Source organism: Acomys minous (genome assembly GCF_964271855.1).
Source record: "Acomys minous genome assembly, chromosome: 15".
Classification (NCBI taxonomy): Eukaryota; Metazoa; Chordata; class Mammalia; order Rodentia; family Muridae; genus Acomys; species Acomys minous.
Genome location: NC_140497.1, coordinates 69,415,429 through 69,434,560, shown reverse-complemented (window position 1 = coordinate 69,434,560; position 19,132 = coordinate 69,415,429). Strand labels below are relative to the sequence as shown.

Here is a 19,132-nt window from a genome sequence, read left to right as displayed (position 1 = left end):
CGATGGGCCCAGGTTAGTTTACTCGGTAGGTCTTCTTGTGGTGTCCTTTACCTCTCCAGTTCCTTCCATCCTTCCTCCCATTCTTCCACAAAACTCCCCGAGCTCGGTCTACTGTTTGCCTGTGGGTCTCCGCATGTGTTTCCATCAGCTGCTAGATGAAGCCTCTCAGAAGATTTAAATTTCATTTGATATTTATTATTTATTTGCCCATATTTGGATAGGAGGCATTCAAAATAAATTACTAGTGTACTGATTATTATAATACTGTATCTTTTATGACCATTTAGAATTGTGTCCTGATAAGTGCACTGTATCCTGAAACTTGAAGATAAGCGTCTTTCAACCAGAATTGCATGATTTTATTTATTGCTGAACACTTCTATGTTGTTGTCTCTAAGATACTCACATGCCTACCAATAATCTGCTTTAGACTCTTAATCCTAGTGCATTGCTCATATATTTCTCACTTAAACCCACGGAACCACTTTCTTGTTTAACACTGGTAGTCAATACAAAAGAAGAAGAAAAGAAAAGGAAGGAAGAAAAACCCAAACCATTTCTTTCGTTGGGAGTGTGTTTTTTTTCCGGCTGCTTTTTTCCAAGCTGTCCTGTGGGCTGAGTCTTCTGTGTTCAGACTTGTCAAACCCGTTTCATTTCAACTGCTTGTCATTTGTTTCCTTGTCTCTTCCAGGAGTAGATCTCTAGTACAAGTAGGGATGTCAAAGAGTTGATTGGAAAGTCAAGTGGGTGATACCTGTTCCTTCCGCTCATCATGTATCTGCATAGGTAAGTTCAGCTTTGTTTCATGTGGCTCCTGTTCCTTTGCTGCGGTGTGTTGTCTGTCAGTTGGTAGATTCCCCCATGTCAGAGGATAGCTGCTGAAGAATCCTTAAGGCATTCAAACTGCATTTAAGCTTGAGAGGTTTCTGGAATTTTCACAGTGAGCTGGATTAAGTAATCTCTGTGTTCAAAAAAAATCAATGTGTTGTATGAAAACCAGCATCAGCATTATTTCATTATTTCATGCATGTTGTCAAGTTCAATAGGTGGTAATTGGGACAGCAGTGGAAAAGTCGGTCGCACTTTGAGCTGGTTGATGCTGATCGCTTGTTCTAAAGCAAGCCCAACGGTGTTAGAAACTGTCCCCTCGGCTTTTCTGCCTTGTACTGTGTGTTGATTTCTGTGGAGTAATAGAAGTTAGAAGTCATGAGCTTCATAGACACCTAAACCACTGTAGGAACCCTACCCTCCCTGAGGAGAAACAGGGAGAACAGGAGAGCAAGGCTGGTGATGATATGCTACCTTCCTAAAACTTCTCCTTTTGAATAGTAATAAAAAAATACAAGTGTACATTTTAAAATATGATTTGCCACATTCAAAGAAGGAAAATGTTGCTTTGATATAACTATATATATTAAAAGAGTGGCTGTGATCTATATAGTTTGGATGATTATATTTCATTTTTGTTCATATTCATGGTATCTTTGAAACATTTTACATATGTTATTTCGATCGAGTAGGTATCACTAATGCCTATCCTAATGAATAAAATCTGAAGACATAGAAGTTAGCAGACATCTCCGGGCTCACAGGGGCTTGACAGATTCTTTACAGTCCTAAACCATATAGCATACAGTCTTATTCATGAATTAGCATACCCACCTTATTAATTTCCACCTCTCTAGGCAAAAGGTACCATCTCGAGAACTTCCAATGTGAGAATTTGATACTAGACAGTCTGTGAGTTCAGCAAGCTTCCCAGGATATCTTGTGCTCCCCCCCCATAATTCTTAAATTTAATATTAAAATGTAGTGATTTAGAAGGAAATCCTATAGCAACTATGGTCTGTGACACTCCTAAGAAGGGTTTGTAGTGCTTCACATATTGACAGCACCTCACAGATATTAAAAAGCAAACAAATATGAACATCTCCTACTAATGTTCTGCTTACTTGTTAAAACTCATTGAATTAGAAAATCCATACCCAGTGTTTATCGGCATTAGGACATTATAAAGCAAAAACTTACAGTTCCCCCTTTTCTATTAAAATTATCATGTTTTTAAGTATAGACACGGAAGGCTTTCTTTTCTAATGAACAATTACTTACCTATGAATTTTTACTGTGTAAAAGACGTAAAAATCAGACATAATATTCATGTTTAATTGTCCCCAATTTAGACATCAGTGACACATTATTAACAAAGAACAGAGACGATAAAACACACACACACACACACACACACACACACACACACACACATACACACGCACACACTAGGCAGCAGTAGTTGCTTTAAATCAGATTCAGGAACACTAACCCAGAATGGAAAGTTTGCAAGGGGCTGCAAATCATCCTACCAGGCAGGCAGAAGGACTGAGGACAATAAGGTGCTTAATACTTGCTATGATACCCTGTGCGGTGGAATCTACACTCACTGTAAGGTGCATTCTACAATTCTGCTCACTATTCTAAGTCTTATTTCACCATTAACAAGAAACACAACGGGAACACTTGGAAACATAACATTTGATTCGCATGCTTGTCGCTTGTGCTGTCATGAACCTGGATGTCCCCTCCATGGGGTCTGTAAGCTCATCTCTGTTCTTGGGCTGGCTTTAGTGGAACAAATTACAAATTTCAGGACTCACTGTTTAGATTTCCCCATAAAAAAATAGCCATATCCCTCCATTTTTCAAAATCTTTGTTGATTGAGTGATTTCACTCGCCTTAAAATTCTCAATTCTTTATAACAGATAAGACAGAAAGCCAAATGCACTCTTCATCTGAAACTGGCATCAGGTTCTCAGAAGGCTGAACAGCCCTCTCATCCTCTAGCTCTTTATTGTAACTAATGCTTAATAAAAAGCAAAAAAACTAAACTTATTTCTTGGCTATTACCTTTAGAGGAAAAGATAGTTCTGGAGAAGTCCATTACAAATATTCATGTTTTAAATTTTAATTTCGTTTTAGAAAATGGTTTCAGCTAACCTGCTAATTTGTCAGGTCTAGCCCCTGATACATCTACCACTGTCTTCAGAGTTAAAATGACTAACTGGTAAATTAGAGATTGAATATTATATTTTCTATTTTTCCAACAAAGTCATGGTGCTCATTATGTGGATTCTGTACCGTCCCTTAGCTTGTTCGATCCTCACAAGTCTGTGATTTAGCTCCTGTTAACAACTCTGTTTTGTAGAAGGGAAAAGTAACTAACCTGACATTATAAAACTATTATGAAGAAAAGCTAGGACCTGGATGTCGAGGCAAAAACCCAAGATTAACTAAAAAGGGTCTCCGGATTTTCCTCTACTTAATAATTTTAAGACCATAATATTTTGTGGTTTTTAATTCTAAATTTTTATGAGAAAAAATCACGGCTTCATCACTCTATACATAGCTGTCTATAACCAGTGGATTGAGATGAATACGTGTATCATTGGGATTTAAAAGGTGACCTGCAAATCATCGTTTTAGTTGTGCCTCTATTTCCTGATTATCTGGAATATATGGAATAATATTTTTAATCAAACCAGAAGACTGAGGATGTATTTATATAGATTGTAGGAATTTATTATCAGATCACTACATAGTTCCACATCAGGCGGTTGTTTATTTTTACTTATTATAATAAGAGCTATTACTTATTCACTATTTATTAAATCTGCATCAGTTTGAATCACAATATTTATTAGATTATTTATTTATCACAGTCTTGGTAAAAGGCAATTTCTGTGATCACCCTCCTTACATGAGAGGAAAACATTGCCTGGATCATGATTATTCAATTTTATGTTTTAAACCTGACACATTCGTTAATATGTCTGAAAATCTTGGACAGTGACCATAAACAGACCCACCAATGGTACATCCAGTAAGCAAATCTTGACTACAATTCTATCTTGGGCTTCCACACTTGGTATCAAGATGATCTGGTTGTAAGCAGGCAGCTTTGAAGCTACACAGACAAGGCCCTCCCTTCCTTTTTCATTTGTTTGTTTGTTAGTTTGCTTGCTTGCTTGTTCGTTTTGAGACAGGGTTTCTCTGTGTAGCCTTGGCTGTCCTGGACTCGCTTTGTAGACCAGACTGGCCTCAAACTCACAGAAATCCATTTGCATCTGCCTCCCACAGTGCTGGGATTACAGGCGTGTGCCACCACAACCCGGCTGGCCGTTCCTTCTTTTAACTCTGACTCTACAAGAGGGATGATAGTGCTGAGGTTGGTCTCACCAAGCTGTGACAGCAAGTACACGAGATTATCTACATCAGTGGTTCTCTACCTTTCTAATGCTATGATCCTTTATAACAGCTCCTCATATTGTGGTGACCCCCAATCACAAAATTACTTTCATTGCCACTTCATAACTGTAATTCTGAAACTATTATGAATCATATTGTAAATACCTGATATGCAGGTTATCTGATATGCGACCCTTGTGAAATGGTCATTTGACCCTCAGAGGGGATCACAGCCCACAGATTGAGAGCTATATAAAAACACTCAATCCAGAGTAGGACTCAGTACATGCTAGGACGCATTCATTTGCTCACCTCATGCACTCACACCAAAGGGTAAGGTTTATTACTGACATTTAACAGTGGGCAGGGAACTGAAGTTGACGAAGTTGTGGAAATTTCAAAACACAAGTCACACTACATACTGAAGCCAAGCATCTCTTATTCTAAAAGGCAAAGTCCATATCTCCAGATAAAAATGCTTACTGAGGGTTGTACCATGCAGATGGAGCTTTAGAGAACAGTGTTGTTTACCTTTCATATCTGTTAACAAAATAAAATCTTGTTGCATTTTGCTACTTTAAACATTTTTTTAAAGTTTGTGATGCTGTATTATTTTGAATGTCACAGCTCTTAAAGGTAGTACCAAGAAACTGGGTGTAGTGGCATATTCCTATAATGTCAGCACCTAGGAGACCGAGGCAGGAAGAATGTGTATGTTCAAGATTAGCCTGGACAGCATACTGATACTCTCTCAGCAGTCACAGAAATAGTTATAGCGTGGGTTCCATGAGTTTAGAGCCCATGTCATATTCATCCTTATTTCCCCAAACTCAGAATGACGTTTAAAACCCAATAAAGTCTCAAAAAAATTTGTAGTGAACATATACAGGTGGGTAAGTAAACATAGAACTAGAGGAAATTTTAATGGATAAATTAAAAAGCAAAAAGGGAAGCAAAGAATATATTGTTATGGCTGGTTAACTCCTTAAAAGTAATTTTTAGCAATATATTTGTGTTGTAGAATGCTGTGACCCAGGCACTTGCATAGAAAGGCTTCATTCTTGTACATGGATAATCATTCCAGCCTGAACTTTAATCTTCAATCCAACAGACTCTTTACACACTTTCATGGATGAAAATAAAAATGTGACAAGAATAAGTGCACACGCACACACACATTGACACACACATTGACACACACACATATTACATAGAAACATTAAGTACTATCCATCTTTTGGGGAACTTAGAAAGTTGTATAACAAGCTTTGTATAGCTGTATATTTAATTATTTATTGTCCTATTAGTATAACACATATTAATGATACCTTATTGTGTCACTTGTACCACAGTAGGACGTATCTTTATCATAGCTTAACTTGAATTAAAAATATCCTGGGTACTTTCTGGTGTACGTTTGTATAAACTCTTTCTTTGAGGCAACTCCGAGATGATTAAAAATCCAAAGTGTTCCTGGTACCAAAATGCTCTTTGTCTTAGAATTGCTGGTTTATATTGTGTAATTACAACAACAACAAATTGACTGACAATAGTCACATCTATATGCTACTTATTGTTTTGATTTGAATAACAGTGACCCTCATAGACTCATACATTTGAATGCTTGGCACATAGGGAGAGGCACTATTAGGAGGTGTGGCCTTGTCGGAGTAGGTGTGGCCTTGGGGGAGGAAGTGTGTCACTGTGGAGGTGGGCTTTGGGGACTCATATGCCTAAGCTAGGTCTAGTATGGAATACAGTCTCCTTCTGCTGCCTGAGGATCAAGACATAGAATTCTCATCTCCATCACCACGTCTGCCTCCATATTACCAGGCTTCCCACCATGACGATAATGGACTAAACCTCGGAAACTCTAAGCCAGCCCCAATTAAATGTTTTCCTTTATAAGAGTTACCATGGCCATGGTGTCTCTTCACAGCAATAAACCCCTAACAAGGACGCCTACTGTGTGTTAGTCACTTTGAAAGGATTAATACATTTAGTTTATAAATAGGTAAAGCATTTATTTACACTTCAAAATGGAATATAGACAGGCCAAGTGCCTTGCCTCCCACTGCAGAGTGTCAAGGCTGGGATGCACACTCAGACTGATTGAAAAACTGGATGTATACCATTGCTAGTTAGATGTCTGTCCGGTCACTTTGCATTAATTTAAGCCATGTATAGTTCTGTTTTTCCACTGATTCAAATACTGAACTCAACAATATTTAAATAAAGCTAAGACAGTAAGACCTCATTTTTTTTACTGCTTTCTCAAGGTCAAATTTAAGTTGTATTTCAGAGTAGAGCTAGAATATACTGGCTTTTCCTGAAAAGGACAGAGATCTAAAAGGCAGAACTGGAAACTAATTTGGCTAATTAAGGTCAAGAGGCATCAGAGGAAACACTGTGCTTGGAGAACCATGAGTAAGTCCCGCCTCCCAGGCCAAGTGTGATGGGGAGTGGCTGTGTGTTGTCAAGGGCTTGGAGAACATCAATGGCAGCCAAGGCTCTCGGGAGCCTTCTGCTCAGATTCTCCTCTGATGGGGTCTGATGGGGTCAGGCTTCTCGCAGGTAAGCCTCCTTAAAGCTGCCTTTGGTGTCCAGTTTGTATCCCTGGGATCAGAGTGAATAGATGGTGAACTGGTGTTTCCCTCCTTCCTGTTTTCCTGTTTAGTTCGCTGAGCCCAGCACAGCCTGGATCTCACTGTCCTTCCCATGGAAAGTGTTCTTTGTCTCCGCTGACAATGATATGTTACATAGTTTTCTCCTTGCCTTGCCTTCACTGCTACCAGCTCTGGAGGATAGAGAAGAACAAAATAGTTTTTCAAAAAAGGTAGATCCATTGCTTTCTTTTGTTGTTAGGTCTCCTGACATGAAGCCTTGCCCTCCTGAGAACACACACACAGTCGTGTCTTATGCCCCTTCTGAGAAAGAGGAGCATCCAAAAAGCAGTGGAGGAGATGCTGATGAAAAGTAGATATGGAAATTTTTCATTTTATTAATTCCCTTAGTTTCCAGTGTCTAAGACCTAAGTAGTATATGACGTGCCATGAGTGTGCCGGTGGCCAGGATATATAGAAGACTGAGTGGGCATGTTTCCCATTCTGCTCTCTTCATTTGAAATCACTGAAAGGTTGGAAAGAAAGATCCCACTCGACATTACCTAAATTGCTTTTATTCTCATTACCAAATACATTTGAATAAGGGAAATTTTCCCTCTTTTACTTCTTGGGAACATGCTCAAGAAATGTCTCAGTGCTATGCATGACTGTGCACCCGCTGCCTTCACTCTCTTGCTCTTTTAGAGAAGATGTGTGTCCACATAAACTATCAAGAACTAAATTATGGGCTGTGGAAATGTGAGAACACTTGCTTCACAAGCATGACTTAAGTAAAATTCCCTAGAACTCATGGAAAAAACTAAGTGAAGTCATGCCCACCTGCTACCGAGCATGGGAGGGTGTGATGGAGACAGGAGCATGCCTGGGGCTTGCCACTTGCCTAACTTACATTTCAAAGAAAGGTTTGGACTAAAACTCATAAGACAGATAGTAGTATAGCTTTTGTGCATATGAATGAGCGTGTGTGTGTGTGTGTGTGTGTGTGTGTGTGTGTGTGTGTGTGTGTGCAAAATCAGATGATATTTGGCAGCATAGAAAACTGTGGTCATTACATTTCCTTCACATTCCTCTTACCCTTTTCCCATCTCTCCAACTCACTGCTGCCATGTTCGCTAAAGGCTCTCAGAAGTGGAGGCAGAAGGGATTCCTCACTTTTGGAAAGTACATACACATTTAAAGCCAATAGAAAGCATGCAGACGCGAATTCAAGGCATAAGCACAGCAAAGACGGATAAAGCTTTGGACCAGAAAAACTGTTTCTGCTTCATTTCCAGAAAGCTTTATTTCCATGCTGCTTAAATCCCACAGATTTGTGCCTAAGGAAAGCCTTTCTTCAAAAGTTAAAACCAATCTCTCAAGAACAATTTGCTCTCCCAAAAGAAATGTTCTGAGTCATGGCAATCAAAGGCAGACTCTTAGAAGGAAAATATCTAATGGGTACCATTTCATAATTGAATAGAAGGAATCGCTCCTAATATTCTACAGCTAGTAAAACAATTAAGGGCAATAATTAATTGACTGTTCCGAAATAGCTAGTAGAGAAAGTACTGAATATTCCAAGCACAATAAAAAAAAAATAACCTGAAAAGTGACTGGTTATAGATATGTAACAACTTTGATTTGTTCTGTGGTTCACCTCTTCCCTGGGGGTGGAGGGGCTGTTGGCCACCAGCGCACAAAGGGAGGAGCAGAAGGTGAGGTGCAGGGGTTAGAAGGCCAGGAGTATGGAGATCAACACTCCAGGAACCACTTCAGGGAGTTAGTTCAACTTTACAAAGAACAAAGGTTATGTGGTCCTTGGGGAGTGGGAGGGAGGTCTCCAGGGTAGGTGTACATAATTGGTGGAAACCAGGCACTTTAATGATGCTTGATTTGCATTTGACCGCACTCTTCTATCATGAACCAGAACACAGTAACTAATTATGCTATAGCTGCAGGGAGGGGAGAGCTAGCAGGGAGCTGTGTTAAGGGCCATCTATCAAATGTGGTTAGGAGCATCTATGACTAAAGACACTCTCCAGATGGAGTCAGGCAGAGAGTAGGAGGCCCTGCTAGAGAGAGGGAGTCCTGCACCTAACACCAAGCTCAGAACGGCTATCCGGACCTTGAGGATTGCAACCTCAAACAGCAAGGTTCTTCCAACATGTTCACTGTCCACTGTATACGTATACTGAAATATCACAACATCAGCCATACATACACACAACTATGCATCATCAGTTAGAAGCAAGAATATATGTTTCTAAAAAATCAGGTCCCAACTGCATACCTGAGATACATGAATTAGGCAGATTGTTTCTCAGGGTAAATTACTCATGAAATTACTCATGGAAGTAAGTGTAGTGACAAGGGTGACTATAGGCCACACATAGTAATAAGTTAACCCAATAAAATATACTTTGTAAATAATAGCTTGTATTTGTATTTTTTATATTAAGTGGTGATGCTAAAAGAGATTTAAAGACTGACCAGTAGACAGTTACATGTGAAAATAACCACAAAATCTTCATTGCCTTTTCCACGTAATGAGTGGATGAGGACTCATCGTTAGCAAATGCTTCAATGGAAAGGTTTTGTGGAAACTTTTTTCCAGGAAGGTTTCCAGGCAAAAATAGGGAGAGTGAGTCCCATGGAAGTGATATGAGGGAGTAGGAATCGCTGGAATTGGGGGTTACAGGCTGCTGTGAGCCACCATGTGGGTACTCAGTACTGATCCTGGTACCTCCGAATGCGCAGTAAGCGTTCTAACCCACTGACCCCTTTCTCCAACTCCTTAGAGTATATTTCTTCACCCTTGTTTACTTATATTAGTAAGTAGACTTGCAGAATCGGATGCTGGGCAACAATCCCTTTTATATAAGACTGTGTATATTGAATTTCAAAAAAAAATTCCATAAAAATTTAAGGAACATACATCAGACCAACAACAAACAGCCAGTTGTATGGCAATCATATGTATATACATTTTATGCTAGCTAGTTATATGTCAATTTACCACAAACTAGAGTCACCAGAGAGGAAGGAGCCGCAACTGAGAAAACGTGTTCACAAGATCAGGCTGTAGGCAAGCCTATATGGGGCAGTTTATTAATTAGGGATTGATGGGCAAACTTGTAAGTGGCATTGCTTCGTGCTTTCTGCATCAGCTCTGGCCTCCAGGCTTCTACTCTGTTTGAGGTCCTGTCTCAACTTCCCTTGATGATGTGCTATGATGCAGAAGTATAATGCAAATAAACCCTTTTCTCCCCAAGTTGCTTTTGGTCATTGTGTTTCATCATAGGAATGGAAACCCTAACGAGAACAGAGATTAGTACCCTAACGAGAACAGCAATAGTGGGGTATTGCTGTGACAGAGCTGACCATGCTATTTTCTGGAGGATTGTGGAAGGAATTCAGAACTTTGGTCTAGAGAAGCCATGAGTGTTGAGAGCTTTGATTTTGCTGGTACAATGGATGCTGGCCAGGTGGGGCTGAAGAAACAGCTGACTAGGAGGCAACCAGCATCACTGAGGTGAAATCTTCTGGGGAGTATTTCCTGGGAGTCAAGACAGAGAAGCTGTGTCCTACAGGTGGCCGAGGTTGTACTTCAAGCCAGCAGCCAAACACGGTAGCATAAGAATCTCACCAAGATGGTACTGGTGTTGAAGGGATGAAGGAGTCATGGAAAGCGACTGAAGCGTGGCACTGTGAGAAGCTGAGAGAGTTACGGGTGAGTGTGTAGCCTCAGTAGCAGACGAAAAGCCAGGATGGGAGGGCTCATGCAGAAGAGCTGAGGCTTGGCACCATGAAAAGAGTCTAGGAGAGGCTATTGGTGAAAACGAAGTCTAGTTGCATCAAGAGACCCTGGCATTTTGTAGATGCCAGTATCACAGCCTGACCAGCAAGAACAGCAGCAGTGGTGGGGTAGACCCTGTCCAAGATTAGGAGATGAGCTGTGTGTGCTGAAGAAGGTGGAGGCCAAAAGATTATGAGTGAATCTCAGATACTGGACATTGAGTTATTTACACTAATGGAGTTTGTTTTTGCTTTGTTCAGATTGTGTCTGTGCCCTGGTACTTATCTCTTGAAATAAGAAAATATATATATTATAGGATCACACAATTGAGAGATTTAAAACTAGCAAGGCAGAAAAGGGAAGGAGGGTGGCAACAGGAAGATGCAAGTGACGGGATAACAATCTGGATGTAATCTGAATAAACCATAATAAATTTAAAATGTTTTAAAGAAATTAGAAGGGAACCATAAATTACGCTGTTTGAATAGATCAGAGCCCATGGGAAACAGATGAGGCAAGGCAGGTCTGGCCCATGAGAGTCAGATTCTAACCAATATCTAATATCAGATAAAGGAATATTAATTTTTTCGATAAAGGGTTTCTCTGTGTAGCCTTGAGATTTTGTAGCTTTAAAGACTTTGGATTTTTTAAATATTAAAAAAAATTTTTGTAAATAGGAGTTTTTATATTCACACACCCAAAGACAGAAACACTGGTATACGAGTTACAGAGCTGAGAATGTGAGAAGATTTTAGGTGACATTTGGATTTCTAGGAAGGACTCGAACCTTAAGTAAAGGCTACAGTACTGCATGAGTGTGCTGTGAACGTGAATTCACTAGTGTTCTGGGATTATAAGTAGTTATAAAATCCGTGAGGTGATAAAGAACAATTGTGTACAAGACCATTATTCCTGATTGAAATGGTTCTAATATTATTACTTAACACATTCTTTTCTTTTAAAAAATATTTTATTAGGTTTCTTTTTTAACATATGCATTTATGTTATTACACATGAGTAAAATAAACTACATACAGCAGGAAGAACCACAAGACAATCAAGAATTATATAAATCTCACATTCATGGTGATTTGACTGTTTGTATTTGGCAAGCTTGAAGTAAGCATCTTTCCTATCTTGTTGGGTCTAAACTTCTGAATGGAGATTACTATCATATCTCATCTCTATTAACTTAGAACATCCATCTTGATCCAAAAACATCTCAAGCTCCAACCTACCAAGCTTAATTGAAAGACAAACTATCTGGTCTTCAAGCCCATCAGAGACTTGAGAAGGGACAAAACTTAAATACATGAGTGAACTCCGAGTCTAATGAAGTATCATATAGCTTTGGTAACTTGTGATTTTGAGAGTGAACAAGAAAGGAAAGGCTGTGGCTTAACAGTGGTGCCTTTGTGAGTCATCTTGATGAGGAGTCAGTTGTGCTGGGTAGTTTTATGTCAACCTGACACAAGCTAGAGTAATCGGAGAGGAGGGATCCTCAATTGAGAAAATTACTCTGTAAGATCAGGCTGAATGAAGGCAACCCTGAGGGAAATTTTCTCAATTAGTAATTGATGGGAAAGGCCTAGTCCATTATGAGTAGTGCCATCCCCTGGGCTGGTTGTCTTCAGTTCTATAAGGAAGCAGGCTAAGACATGGAAAGCTAGCCAGGAAGCAGCACCCCTTCATGGCCTCTGCACCAGCTCCTGCCTCCAGGTTCTGCCCTGTTTGAGATCCTGTCCTTAATTCCTTCAGTGATGGACTATGGTGTGGAAGTATAAGCCAAATAAACCCTTTCTTCTCCAACTTACTTATGGTCATGGTGTTTCATCACAGCAACAGTAATGCTAAGATACATTTGTATACTTTTAGGGAGAGCAGAAAAGTAGTCCCAAGGAATGAAAATTCTGAGGCCTATAGACAAAAATGATAAAGGCCAAAAAGTCAAAAGTGGAGCAACTGGACAGGGTACCCATCAGGGAAGGTCCTCCTTGGGGAAAGAAGATCACCATGGGACAGGAGGCTCAACATGGTTTTTGCTTAAGTGATCTTTGAATTCATACTTATGAAGATATTAAGGAACTGCATACTCAACTCTCTGTGTGTTTTTCAACCTGTGAGATTTAGAGGCAAAGTCACATTACTGAATTAATACTATATTTCTTTGTCAGTATCTTAAAAAAAAGAAAACAAGCCGTGAACACACCCTTCTCAAAACTGACTAATGAAGGCAATGGATGTGATAAAGTGGGTTTCGTGGAGATTATAGGATGTGACTTCAGAATAAGGATCATTTGTACTTGCCTGTTCCCCAAAAGAATGCAAAGTGCCAATTATGGCGTGACCAGGGATTAGTTTTAGCTCTTTCCTCATCTTAATTTCTAAGAGTTCACTTTGTGTGTCTAAAAACATTACTGAAATAAAACACTCCCTACTATTCTTTTTATTCTATGCCCATTTTAGAATTCTGTGCTCATGGAATGGGAATGGTTTTCCACTGCCAGTCTTACAGCTTAGTTCTTGCACGCTTTCTTTTGATGGTGCATTTATTCCTTTTCATTAAAGTCATAATATTTTTAGTTGTCATGAGGCCAAGTCCCAAGATGACTGCCAACACCCTCACCCCCTCTTGTACATACTGTTTCTCCAGCTACTGAATCACAAGCCTCGCTAGATACTGCAAGGAGATTTTACATGTATAATGAAAGCCCCAGAACATTTATTTTTTTTTAAATGGGCTATTATCCTCAGAGATCTAATCAGATGATACATTAAAAAAAAAGACTAGACTTTATTTTGACCTCAGCCCAGCTTCAAGAAACTGAGCTCTGTCTAGTACTCTAGTGACCTTGGAAGTGGGTCACAAATCACAGACTATGAAAGCAGCCACAACCAACTCCATCTCAGTGATAAGAGACCACAAGCACTGGATTGCCCAGTGACAAATGGCCAGCCTTGAAAACATATATACATATTTCATTATAAGACTGAACTTCTTATGTTTAGGAATATATTTATATACCTACATATAAGTACATGCAATAATAATTAATGAAAAAAAAAGAGGCCAGGAATGTAAAGGAGAGTGGAGAACACTATATGGGATGGTTTGGAAGGTGGTTAGGAAAAGGAGAAATGTAATTAAAGTATAATCTTAAAAATGAAATAAACAAGCCAAAACACATCATAGTATTCAAGTTGTGAAAGAAACAGAGAGGAAGAGAGGGAAAGAGAGAGAGAGAGAGAGAGAGAGAGAGAGAGAGAGAGAGAGAGAGAGAGAGAACATGGGCAGAGAAGCAGCTGTGCCACATACACCCCTGAGTATTGCTTTGAGCAGCTAATTTTGCGGTAATTAGTTACTCAGAGATAGAAGGTGAATACACCTGTTTTCCCTGCCAGCACATGCAAGGCTGGTGAAGGGAACAATGTCTAACAAAGCGGTCCTTCCACTTACAAACAGGCAGGCTCCAAGCAGCTTTACTCAGTGTTTTTTTGGCTAATCTGAGTGATCTTAAGCAGATGACTAACACAGCCTGTACAGAATGGGAAGGCAATGGGATGTTTTTTCCTTCCTGCATTGCCTGTCTATATCTATAAAAGTTGGCCTCATCCAGCATTAATACGAGGGGCGGTGCCTAATCTTATTGCAACTTGACATGTTTGGTTGATACCCTTGGGAGCCCTGCCCTTTTCTGGAGGGAAGCAGAGAAGTGAGGAGGTTGGTGGGGGGGGGGGGGAGGGGGGACGGCAGGCTGAGGGGTGAGGGGAAACAGGCTGGATGTAATATACCAAAAAAATTAATTTAAAAAGAAATGAACTTTTAAAAAGTTGGTCTTAAATGAAGTGTTTGCTCATGTAGGACTAGATAGTGGTAGCTTTAACTTAGGGCTTTGCCGCTTGTGTTAAGCAAAGCAACCTGGGAACTCTAGCCCCCGAAGGGTTTCTAAATTTTATACATTTTATTTTATTGCGTGTGTCTCTGTGTGGGTGGGTGATTGTGAGTGCAGATGTGCAAGGAGCTGGAGTTACAGGCAGTTGTGAGCTGCCCCACATGGATGCCGGGCACTGAAGTTTGGTCCTGTAAGAGCTACAAGCACTTTTAACCATACAACGGTCTCCATCCTCTCCCAAAATAGAACACTTCAAATGGAAGTTTTCACTACTCTAGTGTGTCGGTGCCCGTTTCCCTCCAGATGCTCACGGCTTGTCTGTGGGATCTGAAGATGCAACTCACATGGCACCTGAGCAGCATGCAGTGAAGCTGACCAGCCTTTTCCCCATCGGTGTAGATACCCGCGTAGCAGGGGTGTGGTTTTTCCACCGCTGTCTTCCTCTATTTGTTCCGTTCAGAGGAACTGATGTGTGATGAGGAGACGCATAGATTTGAAAGCTTGAACATGTTCTTAAGTTAACCCTTTTCTCCTTGGGGCATCTTTTGTTTGGCCACAATCTCCATCAAGAGGAGGCAGAGTGCCCGACTGAGGCAGAACAGTTCCTTGAAGGTGACCTGAAGCCACTGTTCTCTTGGTCAGTGAACTCTTTGAGAGATTCTCTCACAAACAATTAAACATCCTGCATATATGAATGAATAGATGAACACGTAAACTATAAGCACGTTTAAGAATCCAAAATGTAACTAATTGAAAGATTAGTCTGGTACTAGGACCTTGTGTTCTGGAAGTCAGAAGACCTTAGTTTGAGAAACTCCAACTTCCATTATGTGAGGAAATCACTGGACATCTCTGAATATAGATGGCTAAATCATACAAAAATATCTCTAAGGTTTCTTTCGTCCTGAATTTAAGCATTGAGCCATTTAGAAATCAATGTGATATCTCATCCTGTGGAGCATCGGCTTGCTGCTGTGATTGAGTGTGTTCCATTGCATCAGCCGGGGAACATACAACATTTCTTCAGCCAACTTTTGGTTATTTTTAATTAACCACTGTCCACATGGTCTATATTTTCTATACACAGAATTCACGCCTCTCAGGTTTACTGGATAAATGTATTCTTTAAATTTTGGAGATTATAGTATAATTACATTACTCCCTTCCATTTTCTCCCTCCAAACACGTCCATTTATTTGTCCCCACTCTCCTTTAAATTCATGGCCTTTTCTTTCATTTATTGTTATTGCACGCATAGATGCATGTGTATATGTATATTCATGCATATTCTTAAATAGTCTTTCTCAGTTCATGTAATATTACTTGTATGTATGTTTTCAGAGCTGGTCGTTTGGCATTGGACCACCCATTGCTATGCTGCTGCCTGGGGAGTTGCACTTCTCCTGGTCCCAGCTTTCCTCAGTAGCCTTTAACTATTTTTGCATGCTCATATGAAATCTGTCATTTTTAAAAAATATTTTTGGCCCAAACTATTGTACTTTTTACCTCTACATCAACTTATAAAAATTGCCTTATATTTCAAAAAATAACCACTAGATGGTGAAAGTTTACTTAGAACAGAACATTTCAGAACATTCTGTGAAGGAAATGGGAAGAATGCCTTTTTCTCTCAAGGAATATTGTTATCAATATATAAACATGAAATGATAAACTAAGGAAACAAGTAAACAAGCTGCTGTCATGGGAAATTGTTGAAATAGATCACCAGAGTTGGTGACCATGCCACCAAGCCCTTGCAATTCATATGCAGGCTTGATTTAACCTGCTTGTAGCTTGTAGGTTTATAACATTTTATGATGTACCAGACTCTTCCTCATGTGTTAGTGGTAAAGGTGACCTAAACTAGTGCAGCCCATTGAGGGGTCCTCTGTGTAGTGACCATTCATGCAACAACTGGATACAACACGATGAACACATTTGTTCAGCAAAAGTTACTAGAAGAAAGGCAGTTTCTGATCCAAAACTGACAGTTTGGCAACTTGTAGCTTAATGAAATACAAAGCACACATTATCACATGTAAAGTATTGTATCAGTGGATTAAACCAAAACCTAATTAAGGGCCTAGATGTAAAATCTAGTTAGAAGGAAACTAAAAGGGCAAGTCAGTTGATACCACAAAGATGCATCAGACAAGAACAGAAGGCAAAACTGTTTAAAGACTGTTAGTTTGATTTCTCAACTAGTCAATGGCCTTCAGACTTCAGAGGAAGCATGGTTGGTTTTGACTAAAAGAGATGTAAAAGCCATAATTACTATGCATAAAACAAGACCTGTATAAAACAGGTATAAAACAGGTATAAAATCCTGGCCTGTGAAATACAAGTGTATATGCTATGGGGCCAAAAGCAATTTGAGGGTGGACTGGCCCTTAGAAGGTATCAGAGCATTATAAATTTTAGGAGAGCTAATGATGAACTTGTGACATTGGAAATAGCCTGTTCATAGCAATGTTTTGGTGAAAGGTCATAACATGTTAACTAACATTATTAATACAGAAGTAAAAATGAGTGACAAAATTATGACAAAATATTTATTTGGACTTTTCTAATTTTCCATGCTTAAAATTTCATATTAGTTTAAAAGGTGAATAAAAGAGTATATCTGAAGTTACTTTGTGAGTCCTAGATCAACTGGTAAGACATGAAAGAGCTCTGGAAGGGAGGAAGGGGCTTTTACAAGCCTGTGTAGGACACTGGACCCTCTGCTGGCATCACCAATTGGCATTAGAAGCAGAACTCAGGGGCAAGAACATAAAATCCTGGTCTAACCTTTTCAATAGCTCCTCACAGGACCACAATGACCTTAACCAAAATAAAAAATAATGTCCTTTTGCTGTTAAAGGAAGCATGTATCAATGTGAATTTATGCTAGTGCTGCTAGAAATCCTGCAACTACTCCCAGGTGAGGGTAACCAAGGTCTCCTTTTATGCAGATTGGCAGGATATGGCACCCACAACAGAGATCTGAAGCCATGGATGATCGCCCTTCTCACTGCACTCTCCCTGATGATGGTGACAGTGACCATAGGACTTCTGGCTCACTTCTTAGCCTCCGGTAGGGACACTTGGGAATCTCATTTTCCCACATAGGACAGCATGATTGCGTATCTATAAATGATATTCATCATTTACCTGGGACTGTCCCCACTCAGAATATTTTAAAGATTATTCTATCATTTTATTACAAATAACTATTGTACTACTCATAAATGCAAGTACTTTTCTGGGTGCTTATGATACAGCATTCAGCCAGGTATGAAAGCATCTCACTTACTGAAGTACGGTATTTTTAAGAATCTACATGTAATGTAAAAAAAAAAAACAGTCACTGTCATTTGGCTGCTAGCAATCAGACTAAGAAAATCTTGCCATTCACTGCACATCAAGAGGAAAAACTGTAATAAACGCATTATCAGAACTCATTCTTTTACTTGTGGCTGTTGTTCTGTGCCCAGTAGAATTTAAAGGCACCCCCCCAAAAAAAACACATGTTTAATGAGACAATGACTTTTAAAAGCAGAGATAAACCATGACTCGATATTACCATTTACTCATAGGAAAAGAATTGTTCTTCTAAAATAGTATTTAAAGATTTTTTTTGTTGTTTAATATATTTATATTAACACAAACAATGCATTTAGACTCTCTGAATTACCTCTTTCTTTGCTAAGTATAAACCATTTACATTTTTGGCAGATCTTCACAATTCACGATACAGATGTACAATAAGAATGAGTAGTTCCACCTACTTACTTGAAGGGTTTTATCTGATGTCATCTTTGAAGACTTAATGACAGGAGACACCCGTTTTATGAGATGAAAATGAAGTGACTTTCTACCATATTCTGAATATCATACTGAAACCCCAATAGTAGTTTATAGCAATGACAAAAGACCCATCTTGATTGTGCAAAAGCGTCTCTGTGCACTGACTTGACAACTGGCTCTGACCTCTTTTCTAGTCGTCCCTGATGACAAGGCACAGAGCTGATTGACACCTCTGTCTGTAACAAACTGTTCTCACTTGCAATCTCTGACAGCCTTTCTCCTTGCGACTCCCTTTGTTGTACTGGAGTCTGTTGTCACAAGTAAAAGTATGCAAGAAGGCTCACTTACCCATACTCCTGGCTGGTTTACACTTCACAAAGCACAAAAAACCGTAGCAATGAGCATTCAGGTTACAGAGCCCCCACCTTAGTAAAACTGAAACTTCCGGAAAGACCACACACCAGTTATATAACACAGTAAGATGTTTGATGCTATTGTGTCTTAGAGCTCTCCTTTTTAAAATGGAGGTGATGACTACCTCAAGAATCTGGATTTAGGATCACATGGTACATGTGATGATGCCAAGACAGAAGACTCAATGAATATCGGCTACGATTATTAACATAAACTATGTTAATTTACTATGTTTTTTTAGTTAAATTTGAGTAGAGAAAAACCCGATGATTATCTTTGTAGCTTCATTTCAGGCCCATTGGAGTTAGGCTTTAGATCCTGAAGTCTTTGCAGAGATCATGTATTTTCTACTTTTCATTACCATCACAGGCCAGGAAATGGAACATTATCAAAGGACC

At 39.4% G+C, this 19,132-nt stretch overlaps 1 protein-coding gene across 1 annotated transcript in view; it reads left to right on the top strand.

Annotated features, from left to right (window-relative positions):
- Positions 1-17,399: 17,399 nt before the first annotated feature.
- Positions 17,400-19,132, top strand: part of TMPRSS11A (transmembrane serine protease 11A) — a gene marked incomplete at both ends in the record, with an annotated part of 31,672 nt that continues 29,939 nt past the window's right edge. Inside the window, one exon of the mRNA XM_084758290.1 lies at positions 17,400-17,607. Coding sequence (XP_084614416.1) covers positions 17,400-17,607 — 208 coding nt within the window. The remainder of the gene's footprint in view (positions 17,608-19,132) is intronic.